The sequence below is a fragment of the Delphinapterus leucas genome, chromosome 5 (assembly GCF_059928025.1).
Source record: "Delphinapterus leucas isolate spDelLeu-1000000601 "Yukka" chromosome 5, BTC_Dleu_Yukka2, whole genome shotgun sequence".
NCBI lineage: Eukaryota > Metazoa > Chordata > Mammalia > Artiodactyla > Monodontidae > Delphinapterus > Delphinapterus leucas.
The window spans coordinates 22,426,357-22,450,955 of record NC_143133.1 but is presented as its reverse complement, the minus strand read 5'-3'; the positions used below and the strand labels follow the sequence as shown (position 1 = coordinate 22,450,955).

Here is a 24,599-nt window from a genome sequence, read left to right as displayed (position 1 = left end):
TTACTTGACAGGGAGTCCTTGTAAAAAAGTAGCTTGGGATCATATATGCTCTCATCCCACTGCACGTTCATGTTGACAAACCTGCATTTCTTTTTATAAATTTATTTTTATTTTTGTTTTCGTTGCTGCGTGTGGGTTTTTCTCTAGTTGTGGTGAGTGGGGGCTACTCTTCAGTGCAGTGCGTGGGCTTCTCATTGCGGTGGCTTCTCTTGTTGCGGAGCACGGGCTCTAGGCGTACGGGCTTCAGTAGTTGTGGCTCGCAGGCTCAGTAGTTGTGGCACGTGGGCTGTAGAGTGCAGGCTCAGTAGTTGTGGTGCACGGGCATAGTTGCTCCGTGGCATGTGGGATCTTCCCAGACCAAGGCTCAAACCCGTGTCCCCTGCATTGGCAGATGGGTTCTTAACCACTGGGCCACCAGGGAAGCCCCACGTATTGGAGAACTTTTAAATTGCCTTTCTCAAGTACACTGTCTCTGACATTGCTTATATTTATTTATTTACCTAATTCTCAACTCCCCCCCCAAAATATTTAGTTTTTAGTGATCCATCCAAACAACGTTTTCCAAGACGCTTTAACTATTACCCTTATTTCTTTTTAAAATCTCAAAATACCTAAATAATGAATTCTGTCTGCTGAGTAAGAGCATATGAAGTGATTTATTGAACTGGTTAAGATCCATTATATACAGGTAGAAACCATCAAAATTGTACAGGGAACCATTAAGAATACTGATAAAGACAGTTTTACAGATAAAACAACAACTGGAAAATAGTTTTAACATACATAACATATAATTATGAAAAAAATATAGAACACAAACTGTTCTACCAAATAGATTCCAAGGTTATTTAAAAGTCTGCTATGCAAACTTTAAGTTGAAAAATGTGTTCAATGGGGTTACATGGTTTTAAAAAAATTAAGCATAATGTAAAAATTAAGTTGTTTTTTTCCTCACTGCAAATGGGAGAGGAACCAAAACTTTTTACTCCAAATCTATACATTTTGAAAAATAATTTATATGTCTAGCACAAAGAAAGAAAATTGAGAATGTTTACAGTTCTGTAAACTATGCCTTTCAAGAAATGCAAACTGCATCAGTTTTAACAGTTAAAAATTGTGCAATCAGAAATAGACTGTTCCCTTTAAGGTACAATTGTACCTTCATTGGCTTTATACCTGAGCACCAAAGCTGTAGTTCTAAATGCCGTCTTGGAAAGCTATTCTGAAAATGAGTAAGAAATCAAAACTAGCCTGTTATTGTCAGGAGAATTAGGCACCAAGAAGGAGATTATCTCCTTAGAAATGCAGTATTAACAATAGAGAAGTTTCAATTAATTAAGCAGCTGACAGATCTCCTTGTGAACACAGCAAAGGAAATCCACATAGGATGATCCTCCATAAAGTCCTTTGTCTTCTACCAGGAACTGTCGGAAAACCATTTCTGGCTGTTCTCGCTGCTTTACTATCGTGAGCTAGGAAAAAAAACAAGTTAGCTGGTTATAAACATTTTCTGAATGTGGCTGAATTTTGTATCCTTCAATTTCACCAAAATTACATAATGTCCACTGTCTGTGAGGCCTTGGAGGATGATAGGAAAGTGCCTATTATCCAGAGTGGAGAGAGGCAATAACCCCAAAACGACAAAAACCAAGACATACAATTAATTATAAGTGGCAACAATGAAACATAAGCCGAGTGCTACGGGAAAGGCTTCACAATGTAGTGACTGTACCGAACCTTAAAGGACAGGGTGGGATTTCCTTAAGGAGGTGGGGGCCGAGCTAGCATTCCATGCGGGGACCACATACAAAAGACACAGTCCTGCCTGGTATGTAAACTAGCCCACACTTCTGAAAGGCAATGGGAGGTAATGCCTTTGGGTTTTTGTAGGGAATGTGATCCAGTGAAGGTGTTTAAGAACAACTGGTTATGGTGCCTAGAATGCACTGGGGAGATGAGGGAAACCAGACAGGAAGCAGTCGGAAGCATCTAGGTGGGAGATGATCAGGATCTGAATTAGGCAGTGTAGGTGCAAAGGAAGTGGATGAAAGAGAAAATGTAAAGTTCTTCAACCACTAAAATTAATAAATTCTTCAAAAATATTCAAAACAATTTTTACACTGATTACATGGGGAAATGATAATATTTTGGATATACTAGGTTAATAAAATCCATTATCAAAATGGATTTTTTACATTTGAATTGTGGCTACTACCAAGTATAGAATTGCATGTGCAGCTTACATTATTGGACGGTGCTGCTCTAGAGGAAGAGGCACGTGGAGAAGAAACCCAGAAGAGGGTAGTCCGTCATGAATACTCTGAGCCCTTCTACTTACTGACTGCCTCCTTACTCACTCCTGTTTCAGGAATTCAGAGCAGATGATCAGAACGAATTTGATATCTGTTGAGCCATGAGCGTGGTTAATGGAGCCACACATGCAAATCACTGTCTCCACCTGCCTCCTGTATAATTCAGAAGAGCCAGGACATCATCTTACTTCCTTTCACGTGCGGAATCACCCAAAGGGCCTGCAGCTACTAGCTTCACGCCAGCTGCAGCAAGGAAGGTTTGTTACATATTGGCTGGGAGGGCCCAGCCCTCCCTACTGCTGCTTTATATAGGCTTTTTTTTTTTTTTTTTTAATCAAGTAGAATAATGTTGTCAACATGGCTTGCTTTTTTTCCTTTATGTTATTTTGGCCAGGGCCTTAGGCTGATAAACTCTGAACCAACCCTGAACTAATAATAATATTATAACAACTGCTGCTACCATTACAAGCCAGCTAATTCCATGTGGATATGGACACGTGTGATGTCTTGGCCTGTCAGTGCCAAGCCCTGGGAGCTGACACTGGAACAGCTGTGTGGATAGTCATATTCCACTCTGACATGGGGAAAGAAACGAACCCCTTCATGGAAACATCTCCAAAGGAGTTTAAGATGTGCATCCTGGTGAGCCTGAAACCAAGGCAATTTTCTTTTTTCTTGTGTTTTCTCCACCTTTCCCCAGGTAACACTAAGACCTCTGCCATTGTCCATTACCGGCAACAGCAATGTGGGTCCAGCCTCATTGTGGGTCCAAAACCTCAACATTTTGGTTTTCATGTGGTACTCACTGTAAAACCTTCTCTGATGAATGCATCTGGCCATCATGTGAAGTGGGAAATAGAATGGGGAATGAATTTTGGCCTTGGGGGAAACTCAACTATAAGGTAAAGTAATTAATATCCTGCTCTACCATTTGAGTCTCTACAAAGTTGGACCACCCAGCACTTGTTGGTGGAAGGTCTCAGGGAATTGCATTTATAGAAGTGGGGGATATGCTCTCTTGACATGCTAGTGGTCTTCTCCTCAAGGGGATTTTCAGATGATACCCTGAAAATGTCAAGGATTTTACAAACAACAGGTAAGTTTGCCACTGGTACATAAAAAAATCTGATTAAGTATTCAAGCTAAAATTATTTTATTACACAATTGCTTATATTTTATTTACATATCATATTTGGAGCTTACCCCAGATATTTTAATAACCAAAGCTGACATGACCTTGATAAGGGGTTACTGGAGCAGGTGGGAGAAAGCAGAGGAGAGGAAAGGGTTTTTTTCCCCCTGGAAGGAGGGGCTACTGAGCACAAGGATGATCCCCATGTTTAGTTTGGCCTCTTCTCTGCAAATGGGGTCAGCTGTGGAGATGCAGTTGCTGCTGCTGGGACAAAGGTGGATCATCCTTGCTGTGCATTCTGAGTACCAGCGGTCTTCAATTTGTGTTTCATAAGACCCTAAGATTTCATTACATGTCTCCAGGGTGTTCAGAGAGTGAAGAACATGTTTATTTTGAACCTTCTCTGCCATCTCTAGGTCCTGTCCTAAAACTGAACCCAAGTAGTGATGTAAAAACGGTTCTGGAAAGGTTGTCCTTTCCAGAGATTACAGAGATTATAAAGCTCTATATTAGTTCAAATTTCCTAAGTTCTACCCAAAGTTGATGTTTGCATGCGTGAGTATCAATGGTAAAGAATGTTGACGTAAACTGATATCACATTTATGTTTCAGGGGAAAAACAGCCCCATAATACCCTGGCTCCTGTAGAGGCCTGCCTTCAGGTGAGTGTCCTATACCTCTGCAGGAAGTAGTACAGTAATAGACCACTGTCATCTGTACATTCCAAACTCCAGGAGGTTCTAATATTGAGCTTGAGAAGGAAGACAGAGGCGAGTACATGGGATTTAGCAACAAGGCATAATTTTCCTGAGATACAGACATTTTAACCTCTTCCTCAAACTCAAAAAGGAGTCCTTAGAAGGACTAGAATAGCAAAATTTTTCAGAGATAATAAATCAAAAATTGTAAAGTCCAAATATAACAAACGTTCTAAGTAATTTTAAGCACTGACGGAAAAATCATTTCAAAGCCTGTTAATATTATCAATTGTTTCTAAGTTAATACTTAGTAAGATGACCCATGGTTAACCCATGGTGATAGCTGTTTATTTTTATATGTTTGTGATTGACAAGTAGGTAGATATACTTAGAGGTTAATGTGAGTTTTCTATCAAAAAATCATGTTATAAAAATATAGGACATGCATTTTAGAAGTCTGTAAGGAAATTTTTTTAAAAAGACTTGAAAAAGGAAAAAAATAAAATCTCATTCTTACCTTCATTGAATATGGCTGCTTTTGTTGGATAATACCCATTATCATTCTGAGTGTTTGTGAGTATGGGTTTCCCAGCTCAGGCAATAATGTCTAAATTTAAGAAATTCAAGTTTAAGTTTCAGTACAATTTCTGACATTTAGATAGAAGCAGAATGAGATTACTAGAATGTTAAAGTTAAAAAACATCTTTCTAAACCATATACTGAACTCTTGGCTTAGTTCATTTACCTAAAAACCAAAAATATGAAAAAATGTACTAAAAATTATTCATACGTATCAGCATGCATTTCCACCAATGAACTCTCTTTTGAAAATAAAAATCTTTCCCTGGAACTTGACACATGTATATCACTGAAATGACACAAAGGGTGTTATGTTTTTTTACAAAGGATGTCTTTAATCCCTTTGCAAGGTGGATATTTCAAGGCTATGTTGTGTGAGAAAAGGACACACTTTATTCCTTCAGCGGATCAGTTGCAGGACCCTGAGGCATTACCCCATTTGGAAAATGCTATCCAAATACCACTGTTCCAACATTAAAATAAACCACCAAATGTGATTTCTCAAAGGGAATGTGGCCTCTTAGATTTCCCTGAAATCTGGTTCATGGTGAACAAAAGATAACTACCCAGCTGCATGTGGCCCCTGGGGGATGTGAAAGATCTGGACTTAGATTTCCTCCATTAAGACAGTAAAATGCTAATGCTTACTTCTAAGCAAGAAGACACCAAGAGCTAATAGATCATCTTTGAGTTAGCCATTGAAAAAGTGAATTAGAACATTTTACCACAAAGTCACAAGTCTCAGGAAAAGATCATGGCCAATATTTTTCATAGGAGTTGTTAAAAACAAAAACAGGAAATTCATTACTTATATTCACATTCCACTCCCTCTGTGTATTCTTTGACATTAAGACTATTAAGATTTTTTTATTTAAAAAAACACATAAAATAAGTATACTTCATATGTATGTCTCAAAGTGCCAACTGCCTCTAAAAAGAAAGCAACATTTAAGGATTTGTATATTACTACAAAACAAAGAAAAAATATACTTACTGTATCTGTGTTGACATGTGCAAAAGATGGCACGTTAAATATTCCTTGGATGAGTTCTGGTGGGCTACTTACTCCCAACCATAAGAACATGTTCAGACCATTAGCCAATAGGAATATTCCTTCTTCTGAAAGACGGCTCTCAGAGCAACGAATAGCAGCAGGTAACGTTGTACTCTTGACATCTAATGTGTGCTATGCAGGCAAAGGCAAGAGAGTTAGAAACTCCCTCTTTCTTCCCTTCCTTCCTTCCTCTCTTTTCCCCTCCCTCCCTTCCTCCTTTCTTCCCTTCCTTCCAGTACATATTTAATGAGTTCCTACTCTCTACTAGTCCTATCTACTACTATCCTACTAGTCATTAGACAATAATCCCTGCCTTGTACAGCTAACCATTTTCTGGAGGGAAGAAGAGACAACAAATAATCTAAGTTAAATATATAGAAATTTAGGTGGTGTTAAGAGTTATGAAGAAAAGGAGCAGGAAAGTGGGATAGGGCACGTCCATGGTGGCAGTGGTGGTAGTGTTACAGTTTTAAATAGGGGAGCCCAGGAAGGCTTGTTGAAAAGACAACTTTTGAGTAAAGACCTGAGGGCATGAGTGGAGGGCCATGGGGATATCTGGGGAAGAGCATTCAGATGGAGGGAACAGCTGGTGCAGAGGTCCTGAGGCAAGAGCTTATCTGGGATGTTCAAGGATCAGCAAGGAGGCCAGTGTGGCTGGAGTGGAGTGAGAAAGGGGAGAGTAATAAGATGAGTCAGACAGAAGGGAGGGCGGAGTAGCACAGGCAGCACTGGGCCAGGGCAGTAAGAACTTTGGCTTTTACTGAAATGCGAAATCCTGGAGTGTTCTGAGTAGTGGAGGGACGTGAACTGACAATTATTTTAACAGGATCACTCTAACTTCTGTGCCAAAAACAGACTGGAGGGGCAAGCAAGGAGACTTGTTAGGAGGGATTGCTGTGGTCCACAGGAGAGGTGATAATGCTTGAGCCTGGGTGGTGACATATAGGGGTGAAAAGTGGTCAGCCTCTGGATAATCTTGGAAAGGAGAGCTAACATGTTTGCTGATGGATGAGATGGGGTGGATGAGGAAGAAAGCAGCCATGGGTGACTGCAGGATGCTGGTCCTGAAGAACTGGAAGGAGGGAGGGGTGATAAATGGAGATGGGGAAGACTGCAGGAGAAGCAGGCGTGGGAGGCCCAGTCAGGACTCAGTTTAAGATGCCCGTTAACACGCTCACGGAGAGATGCTCGGGAGGCTACAGGCACAGACACGTCCACGGTTCAGGGCAGCGGTACTGCTGGAGATAGGAACTTGGGAATCATCAGTATAGAAATGCTGCTGAGAGCATAGGTAAGACCCCCAAGGGATTAAGTGTAGATAGACAGGAGAAGCTTCCCTGGACTGAGCTCCGGGGTACTTGAACAGGGAAAACAGGGTGAACTAGCAAAGGAAGCGGGAGAGAAACTGGGACAAACCAAGTAAAGAGGGTGTTTCCAGAGGGAGAAAACTGTGTCAGATGCTGTGGACAAGTCAGAAAAGAGAAGGACGGCCCACTGGATTTAGCAAGGCGATTTTAGTGGAGTGGTGATGTTCATGTCCCTAAGAGTTCTAGTTTCTCTGGCATATAGTTGATAATCCAATTTTATATGAAAATCAATTGTTAACAATTTACATCTAACATTCATATTGATTGAAAGGATCAATAGCTTTTTATTTCCAACTTAATTTAACTCTCTAATTGCACTGAGAGCCTGGGTATGAGTTGGATACAGGAGTTAGAAATAAGCCATCAGCCTTCCCCCCTTTCATCCCTCAATTATAACTTGTTAGGTCTCAGGGGAAGGAGTCTAGTCCGGGAGTACAAGGGCATTCACGACATCAAGGATTACCGTTAAATAAGTAGAATACATTGCCAAGTAAAAACTCTGAGGACAAGGACAGTTCTTTCCGTGTACAGTGTAGGTAGCCTCAAATATATGCTGATTTGTAAACCCCTGATAACATTTGCTCAAGACTAATCATAGCCATTCTGATTAAATGTGGTGACTTAGACATTCATATACTGTCAAAAAACAGATAACATGTGTGCACGTGAAATCCCGTATACACACGCATCAGTTGCCTTTCATGCCGTAAGGCTGGATTTCTTCAACAACTTGTCGACTCACTTTTCAACCTGCCTATTCAGCTGAAGATTACTAATTTGGGAATGAGGAAGGAAAAGCAGTCATCTGAAGGATTCCGTGAAGAACTCCTCAGATCCGCCCACCACCCACACGGGCCCCGAGCGCAGGCTGAAGCGCATGCGCAGCTCGCCCAGAGCCCCGGCTCTCAGGCGCACACTACGCGTTGTGAAGCCATGCGTGACTCGTAAGTTTCTTGTTAAGAACGAAATATTTCAGACACAACATACGGGAAAAGGCAAAATATGATTCCCTTCGAGACTCCTCTAGGAAATGCGCCAGCGCAGTGTGCTTACTATTGGCCGAAGCTGTGGGTAGAAGAAGAGCTGAGAGTCAGCCACACCCATGGTCATGACCAGCTGCCTCTGATAGGCCCGCTCATCCGTTGAGATCTCTGGTCTGCTGAGCAGCACACAGTTTTTTAACAAACAGTTCATGTACACTGGCAGTACTTTCATGGAATCTGGTAAAATAAGCTGGAAGAGAGAGACATTAGTTTCAGATGCTTGGTCTTTACCGAAAATCAACACCTGCAGCACTTTACCTGTAAAATAGAAAGGTTTGCTGTTGAGATTGTGGAGAGGATTAAATGGTAACCCACATAAAGCACCTAGGGCACAGAAACTGGCACAGAGTAGGTACTGAGAGCGCGGCAGGTGGTTTTATTTTCTCTAGTGCTCTAGCAGCCTGGTGTAGTGCTTATCAGCACAGCTCACGGCCGGCAGTGCCGTCCCAGCGCTGCCTCTCACCTGCTGTGTGACACTGAGCAAATTCCTTACCCTCTCTTTCCCCCGGTTTTCTCTTCTAAAAAAGGAATAATAGCCCCTCTACTTCATGATCATGGGGTTGTTACGAGGATTAAATTATTTCTAATTTGTGAAGCACTTACAATAGTGCCGAACAGATAGTATCATATACATGTTTATTAAATGAAATAAAAGTTATTTCCTAATCTGTATTACCAGCTTCTACCTCTTGAGTTCAAGAACAGCATTTCCAGCTGTCCACGAGATATCTCTTCCTCTGTGCTCTTCATGCATCTGTTAGTCATAGACTCATCAGACATTGAATGAGTGCCACCACGTCACAGGTTCTATCAAAGTATCAAGGACCTACAGAGGAATGAGGCATAGTCCACATGCAAGATGTCTAATGTCTACTGGGGATGATACACATATAAAAGATAAACCATAATAAGGAAATTGCAATACCATATGTAGAAAATAGAACAGGAAGTGCTTCATGAATTTATTAGCTGCGTAACTATGCTAACGAAAACTCAAAACTCCTACAATTCCACAAACGTACAAACATGTTCTTCCTGTTATGGTTCCTATTTTAGATACTAGAACTACCAGATGAACCCTAATTTCACTTTTTCTTTACCTTCAATTAGTACGTGAATTCTTTCTATTCTGCATTTATAATCCACCTGTACCTTCCTCTCCATCCTCTCTTTGGCTCATGTGACCTCATTCTGACTTCATTCTAACCGCCTCAAAGTACATACCATAAAGTGACGCTCCAAATAATAACACAATTAAACAGTTCTAGAAACACAACTTGATGGGTAAAAAAACTACAAATAATTTGTAATTTGTAAAATTACAAGTAATTTGCCTGTGTGTTTAACCTTCTTCCCAACTCAATTTTATAAATATGGCTAAGAATCAAGATTGAATGATCTGAGTGTCACTTCCTTCCATTTAACAGTAGGTCAATGGACAACGAAATATCCAAAAAAAAAAAGTATATATAGGAGATAATGATAATCTGCAAATAGCAATATCTGGTCTATAAATTCATGATTTCTTTTTAGCTTTCTATCTTAATGATGAAAAAGAATATATACTTTTCAGAATCCACACCAAAAAGGAAATTTCCCTCAGGGCTCTGTAAGGATTTATTCCTCAACTTAAATCCCTTTATCACAGGTCTCTTCTCATGATCTATTAAGTAAGGAATGTGTAAACAGAACTTACTTCACTGGTTCAGGAAAACATATTTCAGAACGATCCTACATTGTAGTTAGTTTTCCCTCTCAACTTTTATCTCCTTTCAAAGAACCAAAGACAGTTAAATAAATTTATGTTTCCTCATATGAGGAAAAGCTCTTCTTGTAATTTGCTCTCTAGCATAAATTTTTTTTCTTTTTTTAGGTTGAGGAATAATCACTGTTCAACATTATATTAGTTTCAGGTATATATCGTGATAATACTGTGAAATGGTGACCACAATAAATCTAGTTAGTATCACCGTACAAAATTACAGAATCTTTTCTTGTAATGAGAACTGTTAACACCTGCTCTCTTAGCAACTATCAAATATGCAGTTCAGTGTTATTATCTACAGTCCCCATGCTGTCATTACTTCCCCAGGACTTATTTATGTTATAACTGGAAGTCTGTACCTTTTGAGCCCCTTCACCCATTTTGCCCACCCTACACCCCCCACCCCCCAGGCCTCTGGCTATCACCATTCTGATCTCAGTATCTATGAGCTTGGTTTCTGTTTGTTTTTTAGATTCTACATACAAATGAGATCATATGGTATTTGTCTTTCTTTGTCTGACTTCTTTCACTTATTTAGCGTAAAGTATTTTTATTTGACAACGTATGGTACTGGAATATGTTTTCAGCCAAGGAAAATTAGGATTAAAAAAAAAAAAGAAAAAAAATTATTATCCAAAGGTATAGGACACAGATCATGGTCATATTCCAGAGCCATGTGGCTCCAATACTATTTCAGGGCTAATTACCAGTTAGGCATCTTAGATGTTATGGATTAAGAATGTTCTTAGATTCCCATAGAGAAGCATATATGTACAGTTTTTTAATATCGTCTTGCAGTTCACTGGTTGCTGCTCATTAATCAGGTCATATTAAGACAGTTTAGAAATTTGTTGTCCTGAAAACCACAAAGAGGCCCATGATGACACTATCAGGACTAAAAAATCTGATTAGAGGAGACTGGATTATAGAGGGCAGGGGGAAGAGAAGAGAGGAGGCAAGAAGGAAATTTTATTATAAAGAAGAAAAATGGAGTTAAAGTGAAAGAAAACAGAGAGACAGTGTTTTTGAGGAGGGGAAGAAAATGTGGCAACAGATGGGCAATTAAAACCTTTCCCCACCTCCTTGATCCTCTCCATAAATAATGAAATTATTCTCAGGGAGAAAAAGTGTGAGTGAGGAAGGAGTGGAAATTCATGAATCCACAGTTTAATTGAATTTGGAGAATTCTCCGCTTTGGGTTTTGAAGTAACAGATGTGGTAATGAAAAAAACTATTACTTTGCAGTTAAGGTCATGTGACTTGCCTTTTAAAGTCAGTGTACTCCCATATGATGTAATATATTTAAGTTCAGAACAGTAAGTTGTTAGAATTAATGAAAAAGAATCTACATTGCTTATGTAAACTTAAAAATTTGTTTTAATGTTGTTTTTAATTATATGTCTTAACCCAGCATCTATCCTGTGACCCCCCCCCCAAGGTGGATGTCTCCTTAAATTTTACACCTTAAGCACCTCTTCTGCATCAACCTAGTCCTGGCCCTGGCAATTCAGTAAAAGCATATCTCCTGAGGTCCAGTATCATATAATCCAAGTATATAGGTCCTTAACAGTCTTGCTTTGATCAAGGAAACTGGGCTCTATAGTAAAACAGGGGAATTCCTTTACGAATTTCTCCATGGAAATTATTTCTTGCAAGTGAACGATGGAAAACCACCAAATTTGAAGTTACATTCTCTGAGGAGAACCTTAAGTCCAGCCATTCTGTTTTTAAATAATGGTATATTTTAATATATTATCTTTATTAACAGTTTTATAATCTCTACATTTTCCCCACTCCATGATGGATAATCCTAGGTTAAAGGTACACTTGAAATGTGCTAATGGAGAAAGAAAAATCTCCAAAAGAACAGGAATAATCTCTATCAATTTTTTCAGAAAAAAAATTGTCATCATAATGTTGTTACTCCAGAAACAATTCAACTGCAAACAGATGATCTAGTATTAGAGTCAAATCTTTTAACTTTAAACCAGCAGCAACCGACCAGTTTCATTTCTTCCCTTAATAGGCAACAGATCTTTGACTTAAGGTCTCTGAATCCAGTTGTTTTAACATTAGCAAATAAACTTCCTGAGAGGACACTAACTGTACCTGTTCTTCTTCAACAATCCTTCCGAAGTATGAGACACTCCAGAGACAGAGTATGGAAACACTCCATGTTTCCAGAGCTCCAAAACAAATAGTAAAACTGGGGAGTAAAGTGGTCTTGGTTGGACTATATCCAGGTGCACCTGGGGGGCTTTGTATAAAGTAAACACGTGTGCTCTGAAACAGGACTGATACTGGAATTTACTGGAGTGGCAAGTCCTTTTAATAATAAAGAGAACTGACTTACACAGATTTAAGAGTTGCTTTTGTGATTATCAACAGGAGATGAAAGAATGGATGGCTACTCTAATCTCTCCGGACAGCACAGAAAGGAATTTTTGTGAGAAGTCCAAGCTAATAACTATGTTTGTTTTAATTTCCTTCTTTACCCAGATTATGAATTTGGCCCCCAGATGTATTTGCACTATCGCTGCTGCTGAAGGGTTGCTTTGGGTGGGGTTTCAGATGTCACTGTCCACAAGGAATTAACCAGAAAGTTTTCCCATCTGTTGCTTACTGCCTTCTCTTTAATCCAAATTCTATACTCAGATATTCAATACATAACTATGAAAAATGGCATCTAGCTTTGATGGGGAAGAATATGAAAAAGAAAACAGATGCAAAAATAAATGTGGACAAGAGGTTCTACCTTTTCTTTTTTTTGTGTTTTGTTTTCACAAGAGAGTCAGGTTTATTTAAAGGATCTAAAATTTCAAATTACTAGATGAGAGAGACAATTTTTTCAAAACTCTTCATACCTATTATTAACTTTTAAATATAAAGAACTCCAAAATTTATAAATTTTATTTGTTTATAAAGGAGGGGCTTCCCTGGTGGCGCAGTGGTTGAGAGTCCGCCTGCCGATGCAGGGCACACGGGTTCGTGCCCCGGTCTGGGAAGATCCCACATGCTGCGGAGCGGCTGGGCCCGTGAGCCATGGCCGCTGAGCCTGCGCGTCGGAGCCTGTGCTCCGCAACGGGAGAGGCCACAACAGTGAGAGGCCCGCGTACCGCAAAAAAAAAAAAAAAAAAAAAAAAGTATATATATATAAATGAATCATTACTGCCATTAGTTCATGTCAACTTTGATTGTTAATAAATGTCCAAAAAGTATTTAAGCACCCACATTTCATAACTCTATATCCATCTTCATCCATGCAAAAGATAACCCCATTTATATTGACATTTCTTACATATAACATGCTTTTGTTTATAAATAATGTAGTGACCCTCAACACATTTTTGGGTTCATGCATCTTGTAAAGCCACTAAGCATTTTAATGTTGCTATAAATAAACCATAGTCCCCCCAAAATGGCATTGTCAGTCTTGGCTGTATGGTTTACTAAGTGCCTGGAACATCATAAGCCTTTACTAGCAGAACGCTGAATGAACAAGTAGGTGTTTGTAACACTTCAGCACCTGAGGACAGCAGGTAACTTACCTGGCTGGCTGCAGACGGACTAGCACAATTCTTCCGGTAACAGGCCAACATGTGGGCGGTCTGATTAACCAGAATTTCCCTGATGACCTTCAAGGGCTGGTGTAGAACTGCTTTAAAAGCTACTTGCACAAAACAATGAAAAGGGCATCAAAGGTTTAGCTCAGAAATAGATCCCTTCAAATAAAAATAAAAAAAATTGCTCTTCACACCACTCAGCAAGGGATAACAGCATTTAAAAATGTTCACGCCATGTGTTAATGCTCTCCTCTTGACTAATTATAATTTAGCAAATGAAGAATAGCCTACCTACAACAATAGGCAGGTAATTGGTCCAGAATTTTCCTCAGAATATTAGAAACAGAACTCTGCACACACACAGAAAAGAAAGACCAGTTTACTATCTTCTGATGTTCTGAATTCTTATGGGCTGGATTGCTCTTTCTTCTAAACCTTAGTGTAGCATTTCAATTGGGGTTTGGAGCAGGGAGGGGAGAAGAAGCCAGAAAACTCCACCTTAGGCCCCTACCACTTCCGAATTATCTTGGTATGGATACGCAAATTCAGTCTCACATGAGGGACCATCTTCTATTATCCTCGTGTCCTAGAGGGCACACACTCATACCATAATGAGTCTAAGTTATCACCTTCCTCAATTTCAACTCAGTCCCCCTGGGAAAGAAACTTTAAACAAAACTGGATAGCACGGGCCCGACTCACTGCTCTCCTTATTAGTCTAGAGTTAGAAATGCTGATTATTCTCCGACACCCTTTGCTTTTACAAATTCTGAATTTACCCACCAAAAGGCTGCACAACTGCAGGACCTGTCAGCTACTAACTCGATTAACCAACGAGGCCTGCCTGCATTACCAGGCAAGGTACACTGCACCCCAGAATTAGCAAAGTGTTACCTGACTTGGCAAAGAAGTTGATAAGGGCATCAGTCTCGCAGCTCTTATAGAGATCAGCCAGCTGGGAGCTGCAGTTCAAGCCCAGATTGTGAATCCGAAGTCTTCTCTGCCCGCTGACAGTCGTGTAAAGCACGGCACACTGCAGAGGCAACATGGAGGGCACATGTTTTTCTGGTTAACATATTCACCCAAGCTAGCCTGACCTTATTTACATTTACAGAACAGTGTGTACAGCCAAAAGACCTCTAAACTTTCCTACAGGGTTTTTTCTATTATTGCTAAAGACTGAACAACAACATATAAGGGAGGAATAATGACCAGTCATACACTGGGTTCTCATGTAGCATTTCACTGGTTTAAACTTAATGGGGCTATTCACATGCAAATAACTGTGTGCATTTCCACAACTAGTCTACATTTCCTAGCTCAGATTTTATTACCAGGGATCCAGGTCCAGAAATAATACCTTCATGTTCTCATAGTCCTCCTCAGGGCTCACTTCGATTAAAAATGGACAACTAGCTTTGGTGAGGTACTTAGGTTTTATACTAATAATATATGCATACATTGCAAAAATGCAAACAAGTAACCATTTCCCCAAATAGGTGTGATTTTAAAATAAACAGAGTTTTTCCTCAACTTGATGCCAGACTCTCTCCTTTCTTTGAGGGTGATGCTCGTGTCTGAAAACTATGACCATTAGAATTTCTCCTGTTTTAATTCAAAGTCTCCATGGCTTCTAGTTAATCTTATTTGCTACAAAGCCAAATCCTATCGTTACTTGCTTCTGTTATAACACGTCTCAGCAATGGTGTCCCGCACACGGCAGTCAGGAATGCAGCAAACCACTGAGTGAGTGGGTACTGATGCCTGTCATTCTGACCTCAAGTCTGCAGGGCTCTCATGCAAAGACATACATAATGGTTACTTCACATAAATAGCATATGTGAATCAGTATGGAGAATATACCACAGAGTGCTCTAATCTAGTGACTTCTGCCTTTGGAGAAATGGAGTTGAATTTCTTTACGGAGAGACTAACACAGTTGATGGCCCTGGAGTCTCCCCCACTGATCACTGTCAGTAACAAACTACAAAGCAAAAGATGGGAAGACATTTTAGATCACCTGGATTAAGGCTCCACTGTCTTCACTGAGTTTGTCATCATGCTTGAACTCCACAGTCACTGCCTTGTCACAGTCAATGGCTGCCATCTCTACATCGGTGGTGTTGTTCATATAGATGCCACCAAAGAAGTCAGTGGCTCTGAAACCTAAGGATGAGGGAAAAGGGAAATTTTGCTTCTCCTTATTTTACTGTTATTTCCTTTGTTGGCCTGTCAATGAGTTTGAAGAGGAAACAGTTATACAACAGAGACCTGAAAAATAAAAACGAGAAGTACCTGTGCTGGTACGAACCCTCATAATAGCATCAAATCCTATTTTCTTCTCAATATCATTTCTGAGGTCATTCAAAAATTGTTGGCTGTCCAAGTGCACCTAAAAAAATGAAGTATGATCATGCCCACCAGGTGGCAGCAAAATACTTAAAATAACAATTCTTTTTTAAACAAATCTTGATTAAAACCTACTTTATCCAGAAATCTCAGAAAGGGTTCTGAAAGCTTTTTCAGTGTCATTTCATTTATAATCTTTGGTCTTATCAAATCCCTCATCTAGTTCCTAATATAAATATGTAGCTAGGCAATGAAAAATAACTGCTTTCATCAAAATACAACTAGATGATGAACACTGTCATTTATGTTGGGGGAACACTTGTTCCCCCTCCATGTTTCCCTCTGGAGGTACATAACTTAGAGGCACCCCCCAACCTCTTCTCCTCAGGGGAGGACAGGTGACTTATCCAATTTCGAAGCTTGGGAAAAGGAACTGGGCAGGGGTAGCTTGGCCTCTTCCACATCTTCTTTTTGGGGAAGCAGCCTGCCTGCAGGAAGCACACGCTTCCTGGCCCTCAGTACAGTAGCAGGAGGCAGGAGTCCGCAGGAGACGCTTTTGTCTGTGCCGCCTCATGCCTCGGTGTAAAGTCTGTCTCACTGGGGAAAGCGCTAGCAAGCCCACTTGCCCACAGACCTAGGTCCGTTCCAGGGCTGGCGTTCTGATCGTCTCTTGACTCTGTCTCTCAGTTCAGGGTTGGAGGGGGCGGGGGAAGTATCATGAACTGACCCGCCCCATATCATAACACTTTAAAACAAATATATAGTCACTTTTAAAAACAATACCTTAAATATATTTAATATAAAATACCAAGATTTTATATTGAATATATTTCCCCCCAACATGGAAGCTTAACATTGACATTCAACTCTGAGGCTGAATGAGTCAATCTGTGGCCATACCTTAGGGAGCAGGCAAGCAATTCCTAACCATCTGTCCATCCTTTTCCATCGGACCTAGAATTTACATTTGTCGGCTGCCCACAAGGGGGCACAGATTTCTCACAGATCTAAGCACCAAAAGTAAACCGGCAGTGGAAAACCGAGGCAAACAAATTGCTGGCCTTTACCTGGAAATTGTTGTACTTGTAGAGGGTTCCTCCCGTGAGCTGAGGCACGAGACCCAAGGAGGCCACGTCCACGTACTGACTGGGGAAGAGGAAGAGCGTCACGCAGCAGCCGTGAGCCACGCAGTCCTTGGCTAGAGGGTCGTAGACATTTGTCTGGGGCTGGAAAAGGATCTGAAGAAAAAGATACACAAAGGGAAAAAAGAAAACCACGTAATGTTTCTGGTTTCTGTTTTTAATTTCTATTGAATTCTCACTGAAGTTGTCTTTTTTGTTTTGTTTTTTTTTTGGCGGTACAAGGGCCTCTCACTGTTGTGGCCTCTCGCGTTGCGGAGCACAGGCTCCGGACGCGCAGGCTCAGCGGCCATGGCTCACGGGCCCAGCCGCTCCGCGGCATGTGGGATCTTCCCGGACCGGGGCACGAACCCGTGTCCCCTGCATCGGCGGGTGGACTCTCAACCACTGCGCCACCAGGGAAGCCCCTCACTGAAGTTTTTTAAATGAATTATTTTTCCTAGTTAAGTGCAGAAGAAGTGAGCCGTGATAATCATCAGTGCAGAGGCCATGTGTCGAGCACCCTGTGCGCCAGGCGTGTGCCGTGTTTAATACACACATGTGCGCAATGTTATCTCTAAGGAAGCTGATGTTTAGTCCTCCCTTTGACAGACCGAGATGAGGCAACGTGGTTGGTGTCACGTGGCCGCGGCTGGATGCTTACCTCACGGTTTATCCTTTCCCCCGACTTGTCCCCACGGCTACACTGCCAGAGAGGGTCTGAGCAAAGAATATTTTGAGCCCCAGGCACGTCTACTTCATGCCTCGGGAGTGCTGTCATACGGGACCGTCCACTACATTCACCCTCTACCTTGATCTTCTTTCTGCATTTCCCCCCATTTCTTCCATTCCCCTAATAGTCTTATTACTCAGTCTCTTACACAGATTATACATGAAAAAAGTTTGAGACCTTATCTTATTTCAGACATCAGTTTTTCTAGGAATATACACTTTCCTAAATTATTTACAATTCAAAATTTTCCTACAAAATACAATGTCCTGGATTTATACATTACATGTAGCTTCTCCCCCTTTCCTATACAAAGCACACGCTCCCTCTCCCTTTATTCCATCTTAAGAACTGACATATGGACTTCAAAGGGCAACTGTTTACAAATACCTTCTCTTTGTCCGTATTCATAAGTTTTTTGTCATCTCTGTTTTTGAGCTTCCCTGGTGCTTCCGCAGTTGGCAAGGAAGAATGGAAGATGAACAGCTTCCCGGGACAGTCAGCTGCCTGGGGGGGAGAAAAAAAGAGTCTTGGGTGGGAAGTTTTATTTTAAGGGACTCAGCAAAGTAAAATATAAGTACTTTCTATGAGCCAAGCACTGTATACATCTCATTAATACTCACAGTAACCTTGTGTCTTCTATAGATTGGGAAACTGAGGCTCAGAGAGGCTGATTTGCCTAAAGTCACACAAGTTATAAACGAAGGGGCCAATTTTTTTTTGGGGGGGCCACACTGTGCGGCTTGCAGGATCTTAGTTCCCTGATCAGGGATCGCAACCGGGCCCACAGCAGTGAAAGCACCAGGTCCTAACCACTGGACCACCAGGGAATTCCCCAAAGAGTCAATGTATAAATGTAGCTCTCTATACCATGATGCTTTAAACACCCATTAAAATGATGTGTCCAGGTAAAAATACTTTCTCATTTAGCCAACAGTAGTCTTTCGGGACCAGGTAAATCCTCTGATGATAGGATTCCCAGGATCATGATGTAATACAAGCTCTTCTTTGAAATCATTAGTAAACAGATTAAACCTGAAGGGGTACTTCAAGGAAGAATGCACAAGAATGCAGCGGTGGTGTGGCAACAGCAGACACAAGGAATCAGCTGTCAGGCAAGATGACAAAAGGAAAAAATGTGGGATCAACATAACACTATCTGTAGTCCCTGGGAAGCAACAAAAAGCCCAGGGAGGCTCCACTGAAAGTCAAATCAGCATTAAAAATATTTAAAATCTTATTTAGGGAGCTAAGAAGTAACGTACAAGAAAAATTTACTGAAATTAAATGATTCAGTATATTGCTCCTCTCCCATCTTGCCTCTCTCCAAACCATCCAGGCACACTGTTGCCTTGAAATAATTTCAAGGCAACTGTTCTGATCACATAGGTGACTTTTCTCCTCAAGACTCCTGAAGGCTTTCCATTACAGGATAAAGTCCACATTCCTTTATTTGGGTGGGAGCAGGAAGGCCGGGAAACAGTGAGATGTGTTGCTACCAACGTTTGTTCGTTCGCTGTGTGCAGCTCTGCACCAGACCCTTCGTGCACATTTCTTATGTAATACTCACAACCTGGTGACAAAGGTAGTACTGTCTGCATGTTAAGGATAGGAAAACTGAGGCTCATCCAATCTGGAGAGGTCACACAGCCTGTGAACAACAGTTTTGAGGCCCTTTGGAGTTTCGTCTGAATCTGTCTTACCAGTCTAATCTCACCCCTGACCATCCCCTGCACTGAAGTTGCAGCCACACAACCTTCTTGCTTTCCTGGAACACACCACGTGCTTTATACACCTCCGTATTTGTTCCCTCTGCCTGGAATCCATCTTGCCTTTTCCTTGGCCTGGAGCTGTTGTTTGCACACTTGTGTGCCTGGGTCAGCTGCAAGATGTGAAGTCATTTGCTACTAATAATAAGGTACTTGGGTTTGTGAATAAGTTCCTTAAAAAACAAATGAAGAGAATTCAAGGCTAGCCCTTTCTTAATGTGTCTCATCGAGTGACACTGTGATATGCTTTGTGGAGTGGGTCCCAGCTGACACCCTGGGGAGGGTGTGTAACCCATGCCCCATCTTGTCTTTGCTGTGTGGCCAGTAGTGAGCAGTGACTTTATTGTTGCCCAAGTCTTTTACCGCAAATTACTGATACATAACAGCATTAATAAGAAGGAAGGCAAGGCTGAATGAAGAGCACGGACAGTGACTGACCCTCCATGTGTACACACACCACATAGGAGAAAGATGTTTTCAACACTTTGGCCAACAAAGACAGTAGTTCCAATGACCAAATCCAAGTAAAATTTCCAGTAATATTGATAATAACACGTTAAATATTTTGCAATTCTATGACTAAATTTTTTTCATTTCTATCACTTTTATAAAAGTATTTTTAATTTTAATCCAAGTAGCAGAAAAGGTATAAAACTTTTCTTAAAAGTCTATCTTTCCCCTGACTTTTCATGCCTCACCTGCCCAATTCCCCTAAAGAATTCATTGTCAAAAACTCTTCTATCGGGCTTCCCTGGTGGCGCAGTGGTTGAGAGTCCACCCGCCGACGCAGGGGACACGGGTTCGTGCCCCGGTCCGGGAAGATCCCACATGCCGCGGAGCGGCTGGGCCCGTGAGCCATGGCCGCTGAGCCTGCGTGTCGGAGCCTGTGCTCCGCAGCGGGAGAGGCCACAACAGTGAGAGGCCCGCGTACCGCAAAAAAATAAATAAATAAAAAATTCTTCTATCATCTAGATCTTCTGTACTCACAGATGCACTGTAACTTTACACCACAGTAGTTAAAAGCATGGGTCCTAGTTCCTAACTGCATGTGTTAGAATCCCAGCCATTTTATCAGCTAAGTGACACTGGGCAAAATATTTAACTTCTCTAAGCCTCAGCTACCTAATTATATGACGCAGGAAAAACAGTAACTACAAAATATTGTTGAGAGAATTCAATGACCCAGGACATGGTGTTAATCATAATTATACATACATGATTGCCTAGTTAATATTACCTATGGAGTAAAACTCTGAAGGAAAAAAAAAGTACAATATTGAAAAAAAATAAAGAAGCCATATTTATCTTTTTTCCTTATATAATGGCTATTAATTTCAGATTTATTATTTCATTAATCACATCCTTATAAAATCTTTCATGAGTAGCAATAAAAGAAAGAACTCCTATGGCATTATATGCTTTATAATCCCTACAAAATTTATGTTTTTACCAAAATCTGATTGTGCCCACATAAGTGCATCATGTAGGGTTAGATGAATGACATGTCATTCTTATTATGGTGGAAACAGGTTGAGAAAGGCTGGCCTGGAGAACCCATTGTTCGAAATTCAGCTCCAATGTCCTTTCCTCTGAGAGATGTGTTATTATCCCCCTCAGCAGAGCTGGTTGCCTCTACCTCTATGTCCCTACTCTGCTTTGTAAATAAGACTTTTCTAGAATTAATGACACTGTGTTACAACTTTAGGTATTCTACTGTCTTCCATGGATCACAGGCTCCATGAAAAAGGAAGGACCTTGATTTTTCTACAATGTGTTTCTCCAAGCCCCCTGCCCAGGGTCTGGTGCCTTTCGCTCTATAGATGCTCCATAAATTTTTGTGGAAGGAATGTTGTGATGCATCATCTTGAAACCAAATTTAAGCATATATTAAGACAACCGAAAGATAAATTCCCCCCACCTAATGATATATTTGAAGCATAACCACTAAAGGCCATTTCCCTCCAACATTTTGCTAAACTCTATTCATCTAGTTTTATGGGGGAAGTAAGAGCTAACTCAGAAAACTGTTCTGAGGCCAACTTAAAAGACAATGCCAGAAATTCACATATAGTTGAGTTATGAGTGTCAGATTTTGAAAGAGATGCAGATTTTGGAAGACTATATGGAAAAAAAGACACTAAGAGTACAAGAGGCTGTGGACACGGAAGCATGTACAACAGAAAATAGGGAATGGAAACCTTTAGTTGGATAGTTCAAGGGCTTTTGAGAAAGTATGCATCAGAAGTTACCAAACAGTCCCTCTTTATCTTTGTGACAAATTAGCACATGTTTTATGTTAGTTTTTGTCTACTCTCTTCCTTTGCTTCAAAAAGTTTATTACAACTAATTATATATAGATTTTACTTGGCATCTAGCTGATAGAAAGTAGAGCTATAATTCAAATGGGGGAGCCCAGTTCTAAAATGTCTCCACTTGGACACAAATGAGAAACAATGCACTCTGATGCTCTCTCAGTTTCTCCTCCCCTCCACAGAGAATGAGACTCTCAGCTCTGGCCTCTCGTGCAGAACACCCTGAGCTCCTCGGCTGACCTGCTGCGGTCCCGGACTTCCCAAAGTTACTCGTTGCTCTCCTCCCCCACCCCCTTTATTTTTGCGAACATAAGCAATGAACACCACACATGGTATTACAGAGTTACATCTCTTCTACACTATGAGCAACTTAGAAGCAGGGACAGTAGTCCTTACATTGTCTTAACAAAACACAGGCATTTAATCAATCTTTGTTGATTGAAAGAATAAGTGAATGAATGATGTGGTCTCTTCAATATTTAGATATTACCCTGCAAATTCTCAAAAATGTTAGCTCTTACCTAATAATGACTTCAGGCAAGAATTTTAGTACCCTGTATATGTTATACAAATTTAAGTCTTACTGATTTTTAGCCACACGGGACCTGAAAAGATGATGAGATGATGTGACGGTCACAGGCAGCTAAGCTATCGTACACACATCAGACATTTACACACATCAGACATTTACACACACACACACACTTTTATCTTACTTCGAATTTTTTTTCCTTCATCCAAACCTGATAAAGTTGCTATGAGGGAGAAAGTATCGAATTGTACTACAGCAGTGTCTGCTCTTATACAACGAATTATAATCACCCAGAATCTTCTTGGAAGATGCAGAAGAAACCTTTTTCGTTAAGGTTATTTATGGCAATGGTATATTTATATAAAAAAGTTTTGAGGAAACAGATGATTAAAGGTGCGTATATCATAGAAATGCTAAGGCAAATGTAAAGAACTGGAAATCACTAAGGTCAGGGAAAAGAAATCGTTATATTAGAATATCTACCCTAAGTAGTATCTTAGTAGTTAAAGCTAAAAGAAACATTATGTGTTAGACTGCTTATAGCAACCGACTCTAGGAAACTAGCTAGCGAATCTTTCTACATGTAAGAGATTGAATCATGCAATAAGGTCTCCAGTTAATGTTCTACACAAGAAAGAACTTTCTTCATAGTGTTCTTTCTTAATTTAACCATTAATTAACAGCTTAGGGCAAGACATTAAATCATAGTTAAACACAAGCGTTCTTAGTGCAAGTGTAATGTGAAGTTGTACGGGTCAGGTATGCCATTTTCTCGTGAGTTAACTTAATGCAAGGATATTCCAAGAGATGGCAGAATGAATAACAATTCTTTATGCTGGTGGTTCCCAAATATGGATAATCAGCAGAGCAAGCTGGGGAGATAATGAATCAGGCAGGATCTCTGGAAGTGGGGCCAGAGATCTGCATTTGAAAAAAGTACCCGCCCTTTAATACGTGACTCCACGACTTGGGGCATGCCTGCCTTCCCGGTCTTCTGCAGCCGTGGAGTCTGTGTGAAGACGGGCTGGGAGAGCGATCTGCCAGCAGGCACAGGGCAGTAAGCACCACTAACATTATGTCCAACAGTGTCATTTTATAAAGGTAGCTTCTTATCTTCATATAAAGACAGTTCTTGGGGCTTCCCTGGTGGTGCAGTGGTTAAGAATCCGCCTGCCAATGCAGGGGACACAGGTTTGAGCCCTGGTCTGGGAAGATCCCACATGCCGCGGAGCAACTAAGCCCGTGCGCCACAACTACTGAGCCTGCACTCTAGAGCCCGCGAGCCACAACTACTGAACACGTGTAACACAACTACTGAAGCCCGCACACCTAGAGCCCGTGCTCCACAACAAGAGAAGCCACCGCAATGAGAAGCCTGCACGCTGCAATGAAGAGTAGCCCCCGCTATCCGCAACTAGAGAAAGCCCGCGCGCGGCAACAAGGACCCAACGCAGCCAAAAATAAATTTATAAAAGAAAAAAAGCTATAAAAAAAGTTCTTTACCTTCTCTAAAGGGAGTTCATTCTACTTTGTAAGAATAATGCTACTTATTTACTTTGATATTTGTAAAGTTATTCTGATTATATTTAGATATTAGTTTCTTCTCATCTTTAAACTTCAGTGTAAAAGTACATGCTATTCTAACATTAAAAATTGCAAGTATAACAAAAAACAACATGCAAAAGACATGAAAGTAGATTGACTGAAATGCACTGGCCTCTGGCAAACGACAGGCAGCTGAAAACACTGAGAGTGCAGTTATCATGGTACTGAGCAACCTTGAAGAACATCATGCTTAATAAGAACACAGTGGTTTTCAGTCATGTATCATAATATCACATTTTAGATACGTGGAATGCATGTACACAAGGTGCTTTATATATTTTTTCTTTCAAGGCTGCTAAGCAGCCTCTAGACCTCTTGTGGACTGCCAGTGTGGAACCCATTGTGACAAGACAGTATTTGCTCCCTTTTAGAAACGATATATTCGTTTGAGCTGGGATTCTGGATGCATGTTTTAATGAAGCCTGTATATTCTTTCATGGATGAAGCTTCCTGTGTGTGTGTGTGTGTGTGCACGCACACGCATGTGCCTATCTGTCTTCTTTAAAATTTATTTACTAGCAACTAAAGAAGAGCCATGCCGCACTCTTCTTTCCACTCTACTGTCTTAACTAATGGTTTATTGGCTTATGAATAGCCACTCATCTTTCAGGCATGAGCACGTGAATACAATGTTACTCCCAGTACTAACTTCTCAGAGTAGAAAGACTTGTA

At 40.7% G+C, this 24,599-nt stretch overlaps 1 protein-coding gene across 4 annotated transcripts in view; it reads right to left on the bottom strand.

Annotated features, from left to right (window-relative positions):
- Positions 1-637: 637 nt before the first annotated feature.
- SEC24D (SEC24 homolog D, COPII component) overlaps positions 638-24,599 on the bottom strand; it is a 110,246-nt gene continuing 86,284 nt past the window's right edge. For all 4 annotated transcript variants that reach the window (XM_022596445.3, XM_022596446.3, XM_089911292.1 and 1 more), the window contains 10 exons: positions 18,100-18,216; positions 16,929-17,099; positions 15,808-15,904; positions 15,533-15,678; positions 14,407-14,545; positions 13,498-13,616; positions 8,195-8,374; positions 5,715-5,906; positions 4,659-4,748; positions 638-1,472 (listed from right to left, as the gene is read on the bottom strand). In XM_022596445.3, coding sequence (XP_022452153.2) covers positions 1,332-1,472; positions 4,659-4,748; positions 5,715-5,906; positions 8,195-8,374; positions 13,498-13,616; positions 14,407-14,545; positions 15,533-15,678; positions 15,808-15,904; positions 16,929-17,099; positions 18,100-18,216 — 1,392 coding nt within the window. In that variant the 3' untranslated portion in view covers positions 638-1,331. The remainder of the gene's footprint in view (positions 1,473-4,658; positions 4,749-5,714; positions 5,907-8,194; positions 8,375-13,497; positions 13,617-14,406; positions 14,546-15,532; positions 15,679-15,807; positions 15,905-16,928; positions 17,100-18,099; positions 18,217-24,599) is intronic.